We start from the raw sequence: 18,909 nt of genomic DNA, 5'->3' as shown, positions 1-18,909 counted from the left end.
CCTGACAGTTCATCTTTCAGAACGACCCCGTTGTAGCCTCTCCCCTTTAAAAAAGTTCCTTATCCACCTTTCAATTTTCATATTAATCCCCACCTTTTCCAATTTAACTAATAATGCCCCATTCCTGGTTAAAAAAAAAAAAAGGGTGGATTTATACAAACCATGTGGAACCGTATCAAATGCCTTACTGAAATCGAGGTAAATTAGATCCATTGTGTTTCCTTTGTCTAAAAAATTTGTTACCTTCTCAAAAAAGGAGCTCAGGTTGGTTTGGCATAATCTATCTTTTGTAAAATCATGTTGTATTTTTCCCAATTACCATTGACCTCAATGTCTTTAACTACTTTCTCCTTCAAAATTTTTTCCAAGACCTTACATACTACAGATCTCAAACTAACAGGCCTGTAGTTACCCAGGTCACTTCCCCACACACTTCTTAAAAATAGAAACTATGTTAGCAATTCTCCAGTCATACAGTACAACCCCCGAGTTTACAGATTCATTAAAGATAGAGGGGAGAGGATTTTTTCATCTCATATTCTAACTACAAGGCTTTTTTCTTACAGCTTAAGAAAGTCCCTACTGTGATTATTTTAATGTTTTTGTTACCACTCCCACCCCACTCATTCTCCTTATGTGAAGTATACCAGAAAGGTTCAGACAAAGGATTTTACACACTGCGCCAGCTGAATCTGGTAGAGACATTACACAGTAACCCTGGACCAACATCTCTTGTCAGCTACACATCTTTTCCATGGCAAATTTGCTGCAGGCAGCACATCGGAATCTTTCCAACCTTTTCATGATACTCCAACTGTCATTTTTCTACAGATCAAGCCTTTTCATATACTATTAAAGCTCAAACCTTCGAGATGATTTGTGTCTAGTCTCTTCTTTTTCTCTGTGTCTTCTTTCTCTGTGTCGTTCCTCTTTCTCTCTGCTTGTTCTGTGACGCTCATAGCCTCTTTCTGCATATTCTCTGTACCTATATCGTTCTTCATCACTGATAAGAAGAAAAAAAAAATCTTTCACATGCCAGTGAAATGTTAAAGCAGCCTGGGGGGGGAAAAAAAAAAATCACACATTCTAACATTTACACAACAAGGGAGACTATGCCAGACTGGGGAAGATGCTTAAGGAAATCGAGGCTCAGGTGATCTTCAGTGGGATTCTGCTGGTTCCTAGAGAACGGCGACAAAGGTGTGACAAGATTATGGCAATCAACAGATGGCTCAGGCAGTGGTGCTATAAGGAGGGTTTTGGGATTTACGGCCATTGGGAAGTATTTACGGACAGAAGACTGTTTTCTTGGGATGGACTTCACCTGAGCAAGGAGGGAAATAGACTCTAGGATGGAGGCTCGCTGACCTGATTAAGAGAGCTTTAAACTAGAAATTTGGGGGAGATGGTTGGGATATGTTCGGGAGATCTCCAGGCCGGAATTTAACCTTGAGAGGGAAGTAAACAAAGTAAGAGGGGATACAGCCGTGGACAGAAGAATTGCCATAAGGAGGAAGGGTAGTGTAGATAACAGACTAACAGGTGATGATGGTGGTAGAATGTCCGTGCCTAACAGGGTACAGAATGTGAGTGAAACCAAACAGCAAAAATTAAGATGTCTGTACACTAATGCGAGGAGCCTAGGGAAAAAAATGGAGAAACTAGAGCTACTGGTGCCGGAAGTGAAACCAGATATTATAGGGATAACAGAAACGTGGTGGAATAGTAGTCATGACTGGAGTACAGGTATTGAAGGCTATGTGCTGTTTAGGAAAGATAGAAATAAAGGCAAAGGTGGTGGAGTAGCATTGTACATCAATGAGGAGGTTAACTGTAAAGAAATAAGAAGTGATGGAATGGACAAGACAGAGTCTGTCTGGGCAAAAATCACACTGGGAAAGAAAGCTACTAGAGCCTCCCCTGAGATAGTACTTGGAGTGTGCTACAGACCGCCGGGATCTGATTTGGAGATGGATAGAGACCTCTTTAATGTTTTTAAGGAAGTAAACACTAATGGGAAATGTGTGATCATGGGAGACTTTAACTTCCCAGATATAGACTGGAGTACAAGTGCTAGCAAGAATAGTAGGGATCAGATTTTTCTGGATGTGATAGCTGATGGATTCCTTCACCAAGTAGTTGAAGAACCGACAAGAGGGGATGCCATTTTAGATTTGGTTTTGGTGAGCAGTGAGGACCTCATAGAATAAATGGTTGTAGGGGACAACCTTGGTTTGAGTGATCATGAACTAATTCAGTTCAAACTAGATGGAAGGATAAACAAAAATAGATCTGGGACTAGGGTTTTTGATTTCAAAAGGGCTAACTTTAAAGAATTCAGGAAATTAGTTAGGGAAGTGAACTGGACTGCAGAACTTGCAGATCTAAATGCGGAAGAGGCCTGGAATTACTTTAAGTCGCAGCTGCAGAAACTATCGGAAGCCTGCATCCCAAGAAAGGGGACAAAAACCATAGGCAGGAGTTGTAGACCAAGCTGGATGAACAAGGATCTCAGAGAGGTGATTAAGAAAAAGTAGAAAGCCTACAAGGAGTGGAAGAAGGGTGGGATTAGCAAGGAAAGCTACCTTAGTGAGGTCAGAACATGCAGGGATAAAGTGAGAAAGGCTAAAAGCCAAGTAGAGTTGAACCTTGCAAAGGGAATTAAAACCAATAGTAAAAGGTTCTATAGCCATATAAATAAGAAGAAAACAAAGAAAGAAGAAGTGGGACCGCTACACACTGAGGATGGAAAGGAGGTTAAGGATAACCTAGGCATGGCCCAATATCTAAATAAGTACTTTGCCTCAGTCTTTAATAAGGCTAATGGGGAGCTTAGGGGTAATGGAAGGATGACAAACGGGAATGAGAATATGGAGGTGGATATTACCACATCTGAAGTAGAAGACATACTCGAACAGCTTAATGGGACAAAAATCAGAGGGCCCGGACAATCTTCATCCGAGAATATTAAAGCAACTGGTGCATGAAATTGCAAGCCCATTAGCGAGAATTTTTAATGAATCAGTAAACTCAGGGGTTGTACCGTACGACTGGAGAATTGCTAACGTAGTTCCTATCTTTAAGAAAGGGAGAAAGAGTGATCCGAGTAACTATAGGCCTGTTAGTTTGACATCTGTAGTATGTAAGGTCTTGGAAAAATTTTTGAAGGAGAAAGTAGTTAAGGACATTGAGGTCAATGGTAATTGGGACAAAGTACAACATGGTTTTACTAAAGGTAGATCGTGCCAAACCAACCTGATCTCCTTCTTTGAGAAGGTGACAGACTATTTAGACAAAGGAAATGCGGTAGACCTATTTTACTTCGATTTCACTAAGGCATTTGACACGGTTCCACATGCGGAATTATTAGTCAAATTGGAAAAGATGGGGATCAATATGAGAATTGAAAGGTGGATAAGGAATTGGTTAAAGGGGAGACTACAACAGGTCGTACTGAAGGATGAACTGTCAGGCTGGAAGGAGGTTACTAGTGGAGTTCCTCAAGGATCGGTTCTGGGGCCAATCTCATTTAACCTTTTTATTACCGACCTTGGCACAAAAAGCAGGAATGTGCTAATAAAGTTCGCGGATGACACAAAGCTGGTGGGTATTGCTAACACGGAGAAGGACTGGGATATCATACAGGAAGATCTGGATGACCTTGTAAACTGGAGTAATAGTAATAGGATGAAATTTAATAGTGAAAAGTGCAAGGTCATGCACTTAGGGATTAATAATAAGAACTTTAGATATAGATTGGGGATGCATCAGTTGGAAGCAACAGAGAAGGAGAAGGACCTTGGGGTATTGGTAGATCACAGGATGACTATGAGCCGCCAATGGGATATGGCAGTGAAAATAGCTAATGCGGTTTTAGAATGCATCAGGCGAGGTATTTCCAGCAAAGATAAGGAGGTGTTAGTACCGTTATATAAGGCGCTGGTGAGACCCCACCTGGAAAACTGTGTGCAGTTCTGGCCTCCCATGTTTAAGAAGGATGAATTCAAACTGGAACAGGTTCAGAGACGGGCTACTAGGATGATCCGAGGAATGGAAAACCTGTCTTATGAAAGGAGACTCAAAGAGCTTGGCTTGTTTAGTCTAGCCAAAAGAAGGCTGAGGGGGGACATGCTTGCTCTCTATAAATATATCAGAGGGATTAATATTAGGCAGGGAGAGGAATTATTTAAGCTTAGTACCAATGTAGATACAAGAACGAATGGGTATAAACTGGACACTAGGAAGTTTAGACTTGAAATTAGATGAAGGTTTCTAACCATTAGAGGAGTGAAGTTCTGGAACAGCCTTCCAAGGGGAGTAGTAGGGGCAAAAGACATATCTGGCTTTAAGATTAAGCTTGATAAGTTTATGGAAGGGATGGTATGATGGGAGAGCCTAATTTTGGCAACTGATCTTTGATTATTGCCAGATAAGTATGCCCAGTGGTTGGTGATGGGATGTTGGATGGGATGGGATGGGATCTGAGTTACTGCAGAGAATTCTTTTCTAAGTGCTGGCTGGTGAGTCTTGCCCACATGCTCAGGGTTTAGCTGATCGCCATATTTGGGGTCAGGAGGGAATTTTCCTCCAGGGCAGATTGGCAGAGGCCCTGGAGGTTTTTCGCCTTCCCCTGCAGTGTGGGGCAGGGGTTACTTGCTGGTGGATTCTCTGCAGCTTGAGGTCTTCAAACCACAATTTGAAGACTTCTGTAACAAACCCTTAACCTATGCCTGAGTTATTGAAGTGGATGGGTAGGGTTCTGGGGCCTGCTTTGTGCAGGGGGTCAGACTAGATGATCACATTGGTCCCTTCTGACCCTAGAATCTATGAATCTAAATGGCAAACCAGACTTAACATATTAGTCAGGATTCATAAATACCATCTACAACATATGTTAAAAAGACATTAAAGTTGTTTAACCTAAGGGGTAGACTATAAGGACTCTTGTAACTTTCGATTTGAAGTCTTGATATTTTGACATAAGGGTGTACTGGGGTGGGGAAAAAGGAGAAGTTAGCAGCATCTTATTAAATATATGCAGTTTAATATGCAATAACAAACTTTGTATGAAAATCATAGGTAGTGAAAATTTATTATACTTAATCCTCATCTGGATGGTAGGCTATACAGTTTTGAGCTCACATTTATAAATGAAGTTTTTGAAAAAACATACTGGCTATTTCTTATCAGCACCTCTGAGGTGTTATAAAGCATTTGAGCATGTTCAGTGAAATCTTCAGTAAGTCTTCGTGATGACATGCAGTAAGAGCCATGAAGGAAGAAATTAGATATATAAGAGGCCTCAATGCACTGTTAAAGAGACACTATAAACTACAGAAGATCCTGTAAAATATTGTTGCTTTGGTAAGGCTTCATAACATCTTAGTTAAAGCAGGTACTGCATCATGTTCCTGTCCTACTAAAAAACACACACAAAGTCAATGAAGTGTTCCATGAAATAAGAAGTTGGTAGTGATACCTATTTGAGCTTAGCCCAACAGAAAACACAGTAGATTTTAACAAACATTATCTTCTTATGCAGCCGCTGTCAATAATCCAATCTGCCTTCTCCTTGCTTTGAGATCTCCTTATGAAAAAGCTCTATGTAAGAGCTGGGTATTATTTATTACTTGGTTAAAAAACAGATACAGTGTCATAGGTGCAATTTAACACCTGTGTTGTTCAATGAAGATAAATTGACTGAATAGCAACATGTCATATGAATTCTTAGTTTCTATAGCTCAGAAAATAAAGGGGAGATCTTTGAAAATTAAGATCCTGAAAGAAAACTACAGACTGATGTGATCAAACTTTCTGAGTCAAACTAGCTAAAAGGAATTAGAACTTAGAAGCCATTAAGTTAAAGCAAAAACTGAAGATCCACATCTTTAGTCTAAGTCAACATTTACTAGCAAAATATTACTCTTTTCCTTCATGGTACTGGGGACCCTATGTGCAGAAGAATCTATGTGGCTCCACTAATGAGAAAGGATTTGTGGAGGCTGTGCAGGGAATGTGCCTTCTACGCATATTAGAACCCAGCTCCACAGAGATTCCCCACATCTCAATGAAGTGAGAATTTGGATGAGAGAAGACTGATTTGCCACAATATGGCTCCAGTGGAATTCTCCCTAATAGGACCACTGCATCTCTGACTACTCCAGGCCTGGGCATGGACTTGTGGTGGGGGAGGAGAAGGAGAAGGAAATCAACACCTGAATGAGTACTGCCAAGTCTCACTATGGGTCTCTATATACTGCTTTACATAATTTTATTGCTGTGGAGCAGTAAAATTAGGGACTGTCATTGGCAGTTAAATCTTGGGTAAAAATCTGAAGTATTTCCTTGGAAGTTACAGAATACTAATTCCCAAAATATTACACAGCACTTTAACAAATGGACAAATGATAAAAGAACCCAAGAAATGTCATCTGTTTCTCCACAATATGTTAAAATATTTCCTCTGTCAAAATATGGGACAACAATAGTTACCATTAGTTAACTCACAGTAATGATTCATTGCTAAGTAATACAATTGGGTTGACTAACAACGCTCTTCTAAATGTTTTCCATTACAAACACTTAACTGTAGTTACAACCAAAGATGAAGGAGCGTACAAATTGATATAAAGCATGATCTTATGTTGCGGGAGACACTACTTTAAATCTAAAAGAAATATAAATTTATTCAAAAGCATATGCACATTCACACTATGGCTCAAAGTAAAACCTACAATTACAACATACCTAAACAAAAAACAAGAAATAGATAGGGAACTGATTAAGGCTTAAATCAGAAAGTTCCATGACCAGTTTGAGGAGTATGGGGTAATACTTAATAAGCTACACAAAACACACATGTGCTTATTGTGTTGAATCCACAACACTCTCTCACTCTTCTTAGGTGCCCAACACCAGAATAAGGTGACGTAGTTTTGCTAGAAAAAGAAACTTTGCTGAATCCCAATTGTAGTATACAACAGAATCCCAAAAGTATAATGGATTAGAAATTAATGAGTTTACCGCTGAATTTCCCTTCTACTGTAAGATGCTGTGAAGGGACAAGGTCCATAACCAAACTTCCATTCCACTACATATTTCCTCACATCACAGCCATTCCACTGAGGGGAAAAAAATGTTGACCAATCAAACTCTCCCACATCAAACTTCTTATGAATTTAAGCAGAAAATTCTGCAAATATCAACCCAGTTTCCAAAACATGTCATACTGAAAGAGGACAGCCCAGGTTAACAACACTAAACAAGAGACAGAGCTGACTAAACTCAAAGAGGACATTAGGCCCTTATGGAGTAGGGCTGCAGTGGGGCACACATCCACGTGGTACATCACTTCAGACATTTCCCAACCTATGCAGTGTATACAACATTAGAAACGCTAATTATTTAACATTATTAACTAATTAGCAATTATTTCTTAAGCATTAAGAAAGACTTGGTGGATAGTTCACATTACTTTTCTAGTTCAGGATTCCAATCCTGATTTGGCCTAAAGTGGAGGTTTGTCCTAATCCTGAATAAATTTAGCCCATGTCACAAAAACTAAACAGGACAAGTCAGTCTAGTTATGAGAGGCTCAGGTCTGGAATAAAAAGGTTGTTTCAGGTCAGAACTGAGAAGCACTGATAGAGCTTACATAACATCTGTCTAGCTCTAGATACTGCTTCAGTCCTTCACTTAAATGATCAATTTTAAAATATATAGCCCTTCTATCAAAAAGAGTAAAATGTTTTAAATGTCTTATAATTAAAAAAAATTGAAATTGATAACATACTGTAGGTTGAGAAAAAGGAAGTTTAGGTGAGCACTCATATGCATAAGTGGGGTTTCATAAACATACTTGCTGAATATAAATTATACTTCTATGTGCTTCAAATATTATAAATTATAAACTGAAATTTCACCCCATGTCTAAAATCACAAAAATGTCATATTGGCATTAAAATGGGTAAGCCAGGTCTGAAAAGAGAGAAACTGAGCACCAAATTTTAAATAACTGGACAATTCCCTGAATGAAGACACTCTTGAAATAAGAATGTTTAGCACAGTTCAAAGAGCTTAATATTTTTGGTACTTTGTAGCAAAAAACAAAGCCAGGGAGGAAAAAAAAATAATTTAGTGGATTTCCCCCTACCTGAGATCTAGTTCCCAAGATCAAAAAATTGCTGATTAATGTCTAATGTAAAAAGTTAACTTTGGAATATGGAATGCTACCTCTGATGAGTTTAACATAGGTAGTCAAATGCCTGCTATGTTTTCAAGTTTAAAAAATGAAGACCAAAACCTTTCATCACACTTTTTTCATATTCCGTATTTGCCAGAGAGCTATAGAAAATTATTTTAAAATATTCTACAGAGGTTTCAAAGTTGACACTCTTTTTTATTCCTCTTATTTAAACAGTTTGAGATCTTACCACCAAATGACAACGGATTCAGCAAGAACTATGAAAAATTCTAAACATGACCAAAACCAGTTTTTCTACATGTAAAAGAAAAATCACAATTTGAGTGGTCCAGTATGTTAGGACCTTCCAGGCTAGGGATAAGACCCATGTGCCCCACTGGCAAGCTAGGAATTCCCCTGTCACTTTACACCTGGTTTCCATCTGTAGTCATTAGGCACTTCCTATGTGCTTGTAGGACCACATCCTTGAGAGACAGGATGAGAGGGTTAGCTACTTTGTGCAGCAACTAAGCTTTTTCGAGATGTGACCCTATGGGTGCTCCACTCAGGGGCAGCTCTAGGTATTTTGCTGCCCCAAGCACGGCAGGCAGGCTGCCTTCGGAGGCTTGCCTGTGGGAGGTCCCCAGTCCCACGAATTCGGCGGCACGCCTGCGGGAGGTCCGCCGAAACCGTGGGATCAGCGGACCCTCCGCAGGCATGCCGTCGAAGACAATCTGCCTGATGCCCTTGCGGTGACCGGCAGAGCGCCCCCCGTGGCTTGCTGCCCCAGGCATGCACTTGGCGTACTGGTGCCTGGAGCCACCCCTGGTTCCACCTTAGGTGTGCTGGCAACCCCTGCACCCTGTGCGTGGGATTGGATATCTTTGGTAGCAGTGTCCATTGGTCCGCATATGCGCTCCTCCCTGTCATGTGCCGTGAGCAGCGTCTATATGGCATGATGCAATCCAACCACCCTGTTTCTCCGCCACTGCCGAGTCCATGTCATGGAGCACTCACAGGGACAAATATCTTGAAGAAACTCAGTTACTGCACAAGGTGAGTAACCTTCTCTCCTTTTTGAGTGGTGTCCCTATGGGTGCTTCACTTTAGCAGTGTTGGAAGGTTGAGGCTTCGGAGTAGTATTGAAGAGTGAAGATAGGACGATGTGTCCTAGTAACGTATTGGATGTTGAATCATGCATGATCACATAATGTTGTGTGAACATGTCCGAGGAAGCCCAAGTAGCAGTCCTACAAATGTCCATTATTCAGGCATGTTATTCAGGAAGGCTATTGAGATGGACAGCAATTAGGAAGAATATGTTTGAGTTCCCGCTGAGGTTTGTAGATTATCTTGTTCATAGCAATGGTGAATGCATTGAGACATCCATTTTGAAAATCTTTGCTTTGATATTGCAGATCCTTTTGACATTTCAGCTGTAGAAAGGAATAAGTGCAGTGAGTGTCTGAATGATTCAGGTCATTTGAGGTAGAAGGGTATGGCTCACTTACTTCCAGTGTGTGTAGCATTGCCTCATGTTTGTTTTTATATAGCTTGGGGAAGAATGATGGAAGGTGGAGCGATTGGTTCAAGTGAAAGGACTTTGGGTAAAAATTTCAGGTTGGGTCGTAATGTGACCGTATTCTTGTAGATGATTGTATACGAGGTACGCACCATGAGGGCACCTGTTTTACCCACGCATTGAGCAGATGAGAAAGGCATTTGCATAGGCAGGTGGATATAGGAACAAGAGGCCATGAGTTCAAATGAGGAGTTGGTGAAGCAGCCTAGGACTAGGATAAGGTCCAAGACGGGGTTGAATCTTGAACTTCAGAATATTTTGGAGGCCCTTAGAAATCGTTTTGTCATAGGATGGGTAAAAATGCAGTGGTCTTCTACTATGCAGTGGAAGGTGGTGATGGCAGCCACGTGTACGCAAATAGAGTTCAAAGAGAGTCCAGATTTCTTCAGTTTGAGAATGTATTCCAGAATGAGTGGCAGAGGAGCATGAAGCGCTGGAGTATGCTTAGTGTCACACTAGGATTGGAGTATCAGAGGGGTAGCTGTGTTAATCTGGATCTGTAAAAGCAGCTAATAGTCCTGTGGCGCCTTACAGACTAACAGACGTTTTGGAGCATGAGCTTTCGTGGGTGATGCATGTAGTGGAAATTTCCAGGGGCAGGTATATATATGCAAGCAAGCTAGAGATAACGAGGTTAGTTCAATCAGAGAGGATGAGGCCCTGTTCCAGCAGTTGAGGTGTGACCCTCAGACAGAGATCAACACCTACAAGATCTCCACCAAGCATTCTCAAAACTACAATACCCGCACGAGGAAATAAGGAAACAGATCAAGAGAGCCAGACGTGTACCCAGAAGCCTCTTACTGCAAGACAAACCCAAGAAAGAAACCAACAGGACTCCACTGGCCATCACATACACTCCCCAGCTAAAACTTCTCCAATGCATCATCAGGGATCTACAACCCATCCTGGACAATGATCCCACATTTTCACAGGCCCTGGGTGGCAGGCCAGTCCTCACCCACAGACAACCTGCCAACCTGAAACATATTCTCACCACTAACTGCACACCGCACCATAGTAACTCTAGCTCAGGAACCAATCCATGCAACAAACCTCGATGCCAACTCTGCCCACATATCTACACCAGCGACACCATCACAGGACCTAACCAGATCAGCCACACCATCACCGGTTCATTAACCTGCACATCCACCAATATAATATACGCCATCATATGCCAGCAATGCCCCTCTGCTACGTACATCGGCCAAACTGGATAGCCTTTACGGAAAAGGATAAATGGACACAAATCGGATATTAGGAATGGCAATATACAAAAACCTGTAGGAGAACACTTCAACCTTCCTGGCCACACTATAGCAGATCTTAAGGTGGCCATCCTGCAGCAAACACACTTCAGGACCAGATTTCAAAGAAAAACTGCTGAGCTTCAGTTCATCTGCAAATTTGACACCATCAGCTCAGGGTTAAACAAAGACTGTGAATGGCTTGCCAACTACAAAACCAGTTTCTCCTCCCTTGGTTTTCACACTTCAACTGCTAGAACAGGGCCTCATCCTCCCTGATTGAACTAACCTCATTATCTCTAGATTGCTTGCATACATATACCTGCCCCTGGAAATTTCCACTACATGCATCCGACAAAGTGGGTATTCACCCACAAAAGCTCATACTCCAAAACGTCTGTTAGCCTATAAAGTGCCACAGGACTCTTTGCTGCTTTTACTAGGATTGGAATCTTTTCATTTGTGTGGTTAAGTCTAGCGAGTGGTTGCACCTCTACTATTTTAAAGGATTTCCTGTATGTCTATAAAGCAGGTCATCTCAGGAGCTGGAACCATGAAGGAATCAGGCCTTCAGATGAAGAATTTCCAGGTTGGGGTGGAGAACAGTGCCTGCATGCTGAGGAGGTGTGGCTCCAGATGAAGGGTTACAGCAGGACAGACCACCATGCACAGGAAATACGGGTACCATATTTACTGGGGCCAGTTCGGAGCTATCAGAATGACTCTGCCCTATTCTACTTGTATCTTGTGCAGTACTCTGAAAAAAAGGGGAAAGAGTGGAAAGGCATATAGAAGAGGTGCGTTCCATACAATAAGGCAGGTGTCACCGAGGGATTGGTGGCCAAGGCCCGCCCTCATGCATAAATGTGAGCATATGGCATTGTCCGGTGTGGCGAACAGGTCTATGCTCGGAAACCCCCATTGGTTGAAAATAGTCTGTAGAGTTGGCGGGTGTATCTCCCACTTGTGATCTTGTGAGAACTTCTTGCTTGGTGAGTCTGCTGTGGTGTTCTGGTGGCCAGAAAGGTACATGGCAGAGATATGGATACCGTGTCGGATACACCTTTTCCACAACCTTATGGGCTTCAGTGCATAGGGACTGAGACCTGGATTCCCCTTAACCTATTGATGTAAAAATTCTGGGAGCTGTAGAAAGGCCAAAGGATAGTACCTTGTATGGATAATGGTCCAATCATAGGGCAAATCTGAGAAACTGTCTGTCTAAAGGGTGTATAGAGATGCGGAATATGCATCTTGGAGATCGAGGGCTGAGAGCCAGTCTCCATGTTGCAAAGCTGGGATTATCAATTACTAATGCAACTATCTTGAAGGACTGCATTTTAACTTGTTAACTTGTTGAGGTACTTCAAATTGAGGATAGGTCTCCATCCACTGTTGTTCTTTTTTATTATGAAGTAGTTGGAATAAAAGCCTTTCCCTCTGTGATGGAACAGGACTAGTTCTATGGCTCCCAGTTGCAGAAGGTGGCTTATTTCCTCCCATATGGTGTGAGAAAGGTTCCTGAAGAGGGATGGAAAGGGAGATGGGTGTATGGGAGGGAGAGGAACGGAATGGAGTATTTCTTGTCTATAATTTCCAACACCCATTTGTTGGAGGTGACGGTCTGCCATGGGGAGAGAGAGCTCAGTGGTTTGAGCACTGGCCTGCTAAACCCAGGGTTATGAGTTCAATCCTTGAGAAGGCTACTTGGGAATCTGAGGCAAAGTCAGTACTTGGTCCTGCTAGTGAAGGCAGGAGGCTGGACTCGATGACATTTCGGGGTCCCTTCCAGTTCTATGAGATAGGTATATCGCCATATATTTGGGGGGAGGAGCTCAATCCTTGAGGGGGCCAGTTAGGGATCTGGGGCAAAAATCTGTCTGGGGATTGGTCCTGCTTTGACCAGGGGGTTGGACTAGATGACATCCTGAGGTCCCTTTCAACCTTGATATTCTATGAACAGCTGCCAAACTGGTGAGATAATGTGGATGGTTACTGCATTTGATTCAGGGGGAGAGCTCTCAGGGCCTCGACCTAACTTTCAAAACTGCTGCTTGGAGGTGGAAGGATGAGCAGTTGACTGAGCTGGTCCCTGCTTATGTTTAGGAGGAGGTCTCTGGCATCTATGTTGTGGGCTGTAGTATCGTTAGAGGCCAAAAAGTGGAGGACAAGAACTAGCAATAGTTTGATATCTACCTTGTTTTTGTTTTGGTGTTGGTATCTAAATGCTGAGGGAGCATAGTGTTGCCCTCAAATTCTTCAGGGAATGAAGGGACTTGTCAGTATGCTCAGTGAAAAGTTTGGGACCCCCAAATGGGATATCCTCCACTGTGGTCTGTACTACTTTGGGAAACCCCCATAGATGTAGCCATGAGGCATGTCTCATGACTGTAGCTGTGGCTATGGATTGGGCTGCAGTGTCGGGAGCATCCAGAGGGGCCAGTAGCACTGTTTGTCCCAACAGCTGTCTTTTAGTTATGAGTGCCTGAAATCGCTCCTTCTTGCTGTCCAGAATATGTTGCAAGAAGTCAGTGAACTTAGACTAATGCAAATGGTTATATATTATAGAAGCGCCTCGTAAGTAGCAATCCTGAACAGGAGTGTAGTGGATGAGGAGGCCTTGCAGCTGAAGAGGTCCAGCCTCTTTCATTCTTTATTGTAGGGGGTTAGCCAAGAATGTTGTTTCCCTCTCTCGTTCACTGCATTGACTATGAGGGAATTAGGAGTAGGGTGGGAAAAAAAAATCTCTTTTTTGCAAGGATATCTTTTTTGTCCACCCGTTTGCAGACTGGTGGTATGGATGCAGGGATCTGCTAGATTACCTTAACTAGGTCTAATATGGCTTCGTTGACAGGAATCGCGATTCTTGCTGATGTGAAGATCTGTAAGATATCTAACAACTTATGTGGTTGCTCACAGACTTCCTCTAGTGGGATCTGTAGAGTGTCCGCTACACTTGTCTGTATTGAAAGAGTTCTTGTAAGTGTCTGAAGTCATCTGTAGTGGGAGGTGGTGGCATGATTGGAGAGAACAAGATGTTGGCCAGTGATCTGCTTTCTTCCTCTAATTCCACTGCTTGCTCCTTCAGAAATTCTAGCTCTGGCTCCAGGGGCCTGGATAGCGAGGAAGATGAAAAGCAACTATTTAATGCCCTCTTGTGAGAGGATGGTTGAGGAAAGGATTGACTATACACAGCCCATGGGTCCCAATATGGCCATTGTGGGGGAATAGGCATGTTAGGTGCCGTCCACAGGTGCCCATACTAAGGACCTGGTTCAGTTGTTCACTCCTGTTATTGGGGATGTGTATAGGATTTACGATACACCATGCTGTGGGATATGATGGAAGGTTGTGCAGTGGCGTAGTCTTTGTCGTCCTCTTCTTCTTCCCCACTGGAGGGGGGTAGGAGGGGAGACAGTTCTAGAAGGTGAGGGAGAGTGTGGTAGTGCATGCATTTCTGGGAGAGAGACGTGGATCGTGGTAGTTCAGTCTGAAGGAGAGTCTACTCCAGGGCGTCAGAAACTGCCAGGTCTCTCGGGAACCTAAACTCCTGAGGTACCGGCGTAAGCATCATTGGCATCATGTGTTGAGATGTCCTAGAATGAGGCATTAGTGTGAAGCCTGTCGGTATCAGTGGTACAGCAGACAGGGTGTAGCTTGGTGAATGGCCACCATGTGGTGCTGAAAGCCTCATCGATGCTGAGGGCCTCTGCGGTGCTGGTGGTTTCGGCCATGCTAAGGCACTCCGAGCCATATATTTTGGTACGGAAGGCAGAGCCAACTTGGAGGTTTTTGCATTACCCTTGTTGGTCTCACATGGTGGAATCCTCTCATGTTGTCCTGCCCTCTTAGGGTCTTTGGGCCTGCCAATAGCGCTGGTACCAGAGGTACTCACGCGGTCAGAACAGCTACATCTCAGTGAAGAAGACATGGCAGCCACAGCTCTCGCTGGGATGGTCTTTTTGGGGGTGGCTTCTTGGAGAGTGAGCCCGGAATGCACACTTTGTCTTCTGGACAGGAGAGAGCAGACTCCCTTCACAGCATGCGAGGAGTCGGGGTCAGCAGTTGATGATACCAAGGGGGGGTGAGTGCTGCACAAAAGAGGTGTCAGGACAAGGGTCTGAGGCAGGCCATAATGTGTTCTTCATCATACTTAACCTGAGTTTGAGGTCAGAGTCTTTTCTGGTTTGTGCCTTTAAATTAAGGCAGTGGGAGCAACTGCTGATATATGTGCTCCTCTCCCACACCCAAAATGCACCGGGAGTGCCCATCACTCAAGGGAGGCATCTTTTAAAGCCAGGGGATCCAGGCATAGTCCCGTGAGGGGAGAACTTCACGAATGGGAAGGACTCTGGAATCTCTACTAGGAAATAACAGAGAGGGAGAATAAAAGAGGTAGAAAAACTGCTAACAACTATCTTAAATGGAAACCTAAAACATCTAAAGGAATTACAACAAGCAATGAAGAGCTCTGCTAGAGGCTCTGTCCCAGATCAAGGACAGTTGAGAAGGAACTGACTGATGTTGGGTCGCACAGTGGTATATAGATGTCACTCAGTGTGTGTGACGGGGATAAGCATGTGACAGGGATGAGCCCAACAGGCACTGCTACCGAAGATCTCCAATCCCAGGCACAGGTAAAGACAGTTACTCACCTTTGCAACTGTTGTTCTTCGAGATGTGTTGCTCGTATCCATTCCAGTTAGGTGTGCGCGCGCCGCGTGCATGTTCGTCGGAAGATTTTTACCCTAGCAACACTCGGTGGGTTGGCTGTGCGCCCCCTGGAGTGGCACCACTATGGCGCCAGATATATACCCCTGCCTACCCGATTGTCCCTCAGCTCCTTCTTGATGACTACTCCGACAGCGGGGAAGGAGGGCGGGTTTGGAATGGATATGAGCAACACATCTCAAAGAACAACAGTTACAAAGGTGAGTAACCATTTTTTCTTCTTCGAGTGCTTGCTCATATCCATTCCAGTTAGGTGATTCCCAAGCCTGACCTAGGCGGTGGGGTCGGAGTGAGATGTTGAGAAATGTAAGACCGCTGAGCTAAAGGCTGCATCATCTCTGGACTGCTGAACCAACGCGTAGTGCGATGCAAAGGTGCAGATGGAAGACCAGGTAGCAGCGCGACATATTTCCTGGATGGGAACATGGGCCAGGAAAGTGGCAGATGAGGCTTGAGCCCGAGTAGAATGGGCGGTGAGATGGCTAGCCGAAACGTGAGCCAAGTCATAGCATGCCCGGATACAGGATGTTACCCAAGATGAAATTCTTTGGGAAGAGACCAACATGCCTTTCATCCGCTCTGCGACAGCTACAAAGAGCTGAGGCGAACGTCGGAAGGGTTTGGTCCTCTCGATATAAAAGGCAAGAGCCCTGCGGACATCCAAAGTATGCAGCTGTTACCGACGCGACGAGTGCGGCTTTGGGAAAAAGACTGGTAGAAAGATATCCTGATTAATGTGGAAGGCAGACACCACCTTAGGGAGGAATGCTGGGTGAGGTCGCAGCTGTACCTTGTCCTTGTGGAAGACCGTATACGGGGGATCTGCTGTCAAAGCTTGAAGTTCCGAGACTCGCCTAGCTGAGGTGATAACGACGAGGAAGGCTGTCTTCCAGGAAAGGTACAGCAGCGAGCATGTGGCTAGAGGCTCGAAGGGGGGACTCATAAGCCTAGCTAACACCAGGTTTAGATCCCAGGTAGGGGTCCGGCATTTGACTTGAGGGTACAATCACTCCAATCCCTTAAGGAACCTGGAAACCATGGGGTGAGAAAAGATTGAACTGCTACTTTCCCCCGTGTGGAAGGCGGAAATAGCTGCAAGATGCACCCTTAAAGAAGAGACTGCCAAACCCTGCTCTTTGAGGGTCCATAAATAATCCAAGATAATGAGGACAGATACGCGTCCGGGAGTAAAGTTACGCTGAGCACACCAGTGGCAGAAGCGCTTCCACTTGCTGAGATATGTCATCCGCGTGGAAGGCTGTCTGCTTCCCAACAGCACCTGTTGTATAGGTGCGGAACAACGCAATTCAGACTGGCTCAACCAGACAGCAGCCATGCTGTCAGATGAAGGGATTGCAGGTCCGGGTGGTGAAGCCTGCCAAAGTCCTGTGTTATGAGGTCCGGCCAGAGTGGCAGGGGGATTGAGTCTGCCACTGAGAGGTCGAGCAACAGGGTGTACCAATGCTGTTTCAGCCATACCGGAGCTATCAGGATTAGGTGAGCTCTGTCCCTGTGGAGCTTGAGTAGGACTCTGTGGACGAGTGAAAATGGAGGGAAGGCATACAAGAGGTGTCCTTTCCACGGAATTAGGAATGTGTCCGAACAGGAGCCCGGGGAGCGACCTTGCAGGGAGCAGAACACCTGGCATTTCCTGTTCTCTCTGGAGGCAAAGAGGTCTATGTGGGGAAACCCTCACTTCCGGAAGACAGAACGGAGCATGTCCGGACGGACTGACCACTCGTGAGAGAAGAAGGATCTGCTTAGTTGATCTGCCACAGTGTTCCGGGCTCCTGGGAGAAAGGATGCTACCAGGTCTATTGAGTGGGCTACGCAGAAGTCCCATAATTGTATCACCTCCTGACAAAGGGGGGAGGATCGTGTCCCTCCCTGCTTTTTTATATAATACATGGCCATTGCGTTGTCCGTAAACACTGAGACACAACGACCCATTAGATGGCGCTGGAACGTTTGGCACGCCAGGCGGACTGCTCTCAGTTCTCGGACATTTATGTGTAACACCAACTCCCGAGGCGACCAAAGGCCTTGAGTGCGAAGGTGTCCTAGGTGAGCACCCCAGCCAAGAGATGACGTGTCCATTGTCAGGGACGTGGAGGGCTGTGGTGGATGGAACGGAAGGCTTGCGCACACCAGGGATGGTGTCAGCCACCAGTCAAGGGAGCCTAGGATGTTCGGAGGAAAGGTGACCACCATGTCTGTGGTGTCCCTGCCTGGGCGGTAGGCTGAGGCGAGCCAAGTTTGAAGGGGGCGCATGCGCAGTCTGGCGTGCTTTGTCACGAATGTGCATGCAGCCATGTGACCGAGAAGGCCGAGGCAAGTGCGAGCCGAGGCCATAGGAAGTTTTGAAGTCTTTGTATAAGTGATACTATTGTCTGAAAACGGGGTAGTGGTAAACTGGCCGTTGCAAGACTGGAGTCCAGAATGGCCCCAATGAACTCTATTCTTTGTGTAGGCACTAGAGTAGATTTCTCCAGACCGATCATCAAGCCTAGTCGCATGAATAGGTCCTTGACGATGCCCACATGACTGGTGACTTGTGCCTCTGAGGTCCCTCGAATGAGCCAGTCGTCGAGGTATGGGAAGACATGTATTCGACAATGGTGGAAGGAGGCGGCGACTACCGCCATGCACTTCGTGAATACCCGAGGGGCTGCAGAGAGGCCAAATGGCAAGACCGTAAACTGAAAGTGTTGATGGTTCACCACAAACTGTAGATACCGTCTGTGCAGAGGGTAAATGGCAATGTGGAAATACGAGTCCTTCATATCGAGAGCGGCGTACCAATCTCCGGGATCCAAGGAAGGGATGGTGGTCCCCAGGGATACCATGCGGAACTTGAACTTTTTCATGAACTTGTTCAGTCCTCGCAGGTCTAGGATAGGCCTGAGGCCTCCTTTTGCTTTGGGGATCAGGAAATATCAGGAATAAAACCCCTTGCCCCTTAATTCCTTCGGTACCTCCTTTATAGCTCCCATCGTAAGGAGCTTCTGTACCTCTTGCAGGAGGAATTCCTCATGAGAGGGGTCCCTGAAGAGGGACGAGGAGGGGGGTTGGAAGGGAGGAGGTGAAATAAACTAGAGGTGGTATCCCAACTCCACCGTGCGTAGGACCCAACGATCCGAGGTTAATTGGGACCACGCAGGGAG

The 18,909-nt window shown here is 44.7% G+C and overlaps 1 protein-coding gene across 19 annotated transcripts in view; it reads right to left on the bottom strand.

The window, feature by feature from the left end:
- The window catches only part of FIP1L1 (factor interacting with PAPOLA and CPSF1), a 100,075-nt gene that overhangs the window by 1,909 nt on the left and 79,257 nt on the right, over nucleotides 1-18,909 (bottom strand). For 18 of the 19 annotated variants that reach the window (XM_030564007.1, XM_030563994.1, XM_030563993.1 and 15 more), the window contains one exon: nucleotides 866-1,003. In XM_030564007.1, the coding sequence (XP_030419867.1) occupies nucleotides 866-1,003 (138 nt within the window). Of the gene's footprint in view, nucleotides 1-865; nucleotides 1,004-18,909 lie in introns of those variants that run through there. The other variant, XM_030564011.1, reaches the window with a different exon arrangement.

Source organism: Gopherus evgoodei, chromosome 5, assembly GCF_007399415.2.
Source record: "Gopherus evgoodei ecotype Sinaloan lineage chromosome 5, rGopEvg1_v1.p, whole genome shotgun sequence".
Lineage (NCBI taxonomy): Eukaryota > Metazoa > Chordata > Testudines > Testudinidae > Gopherus > Gopherus evgoodei.
The sequence above is the reverse complement of the archived record's forward strand: the minus strand, read 5'-3'. Positions and strand labels throughout refer to the sequence as shown.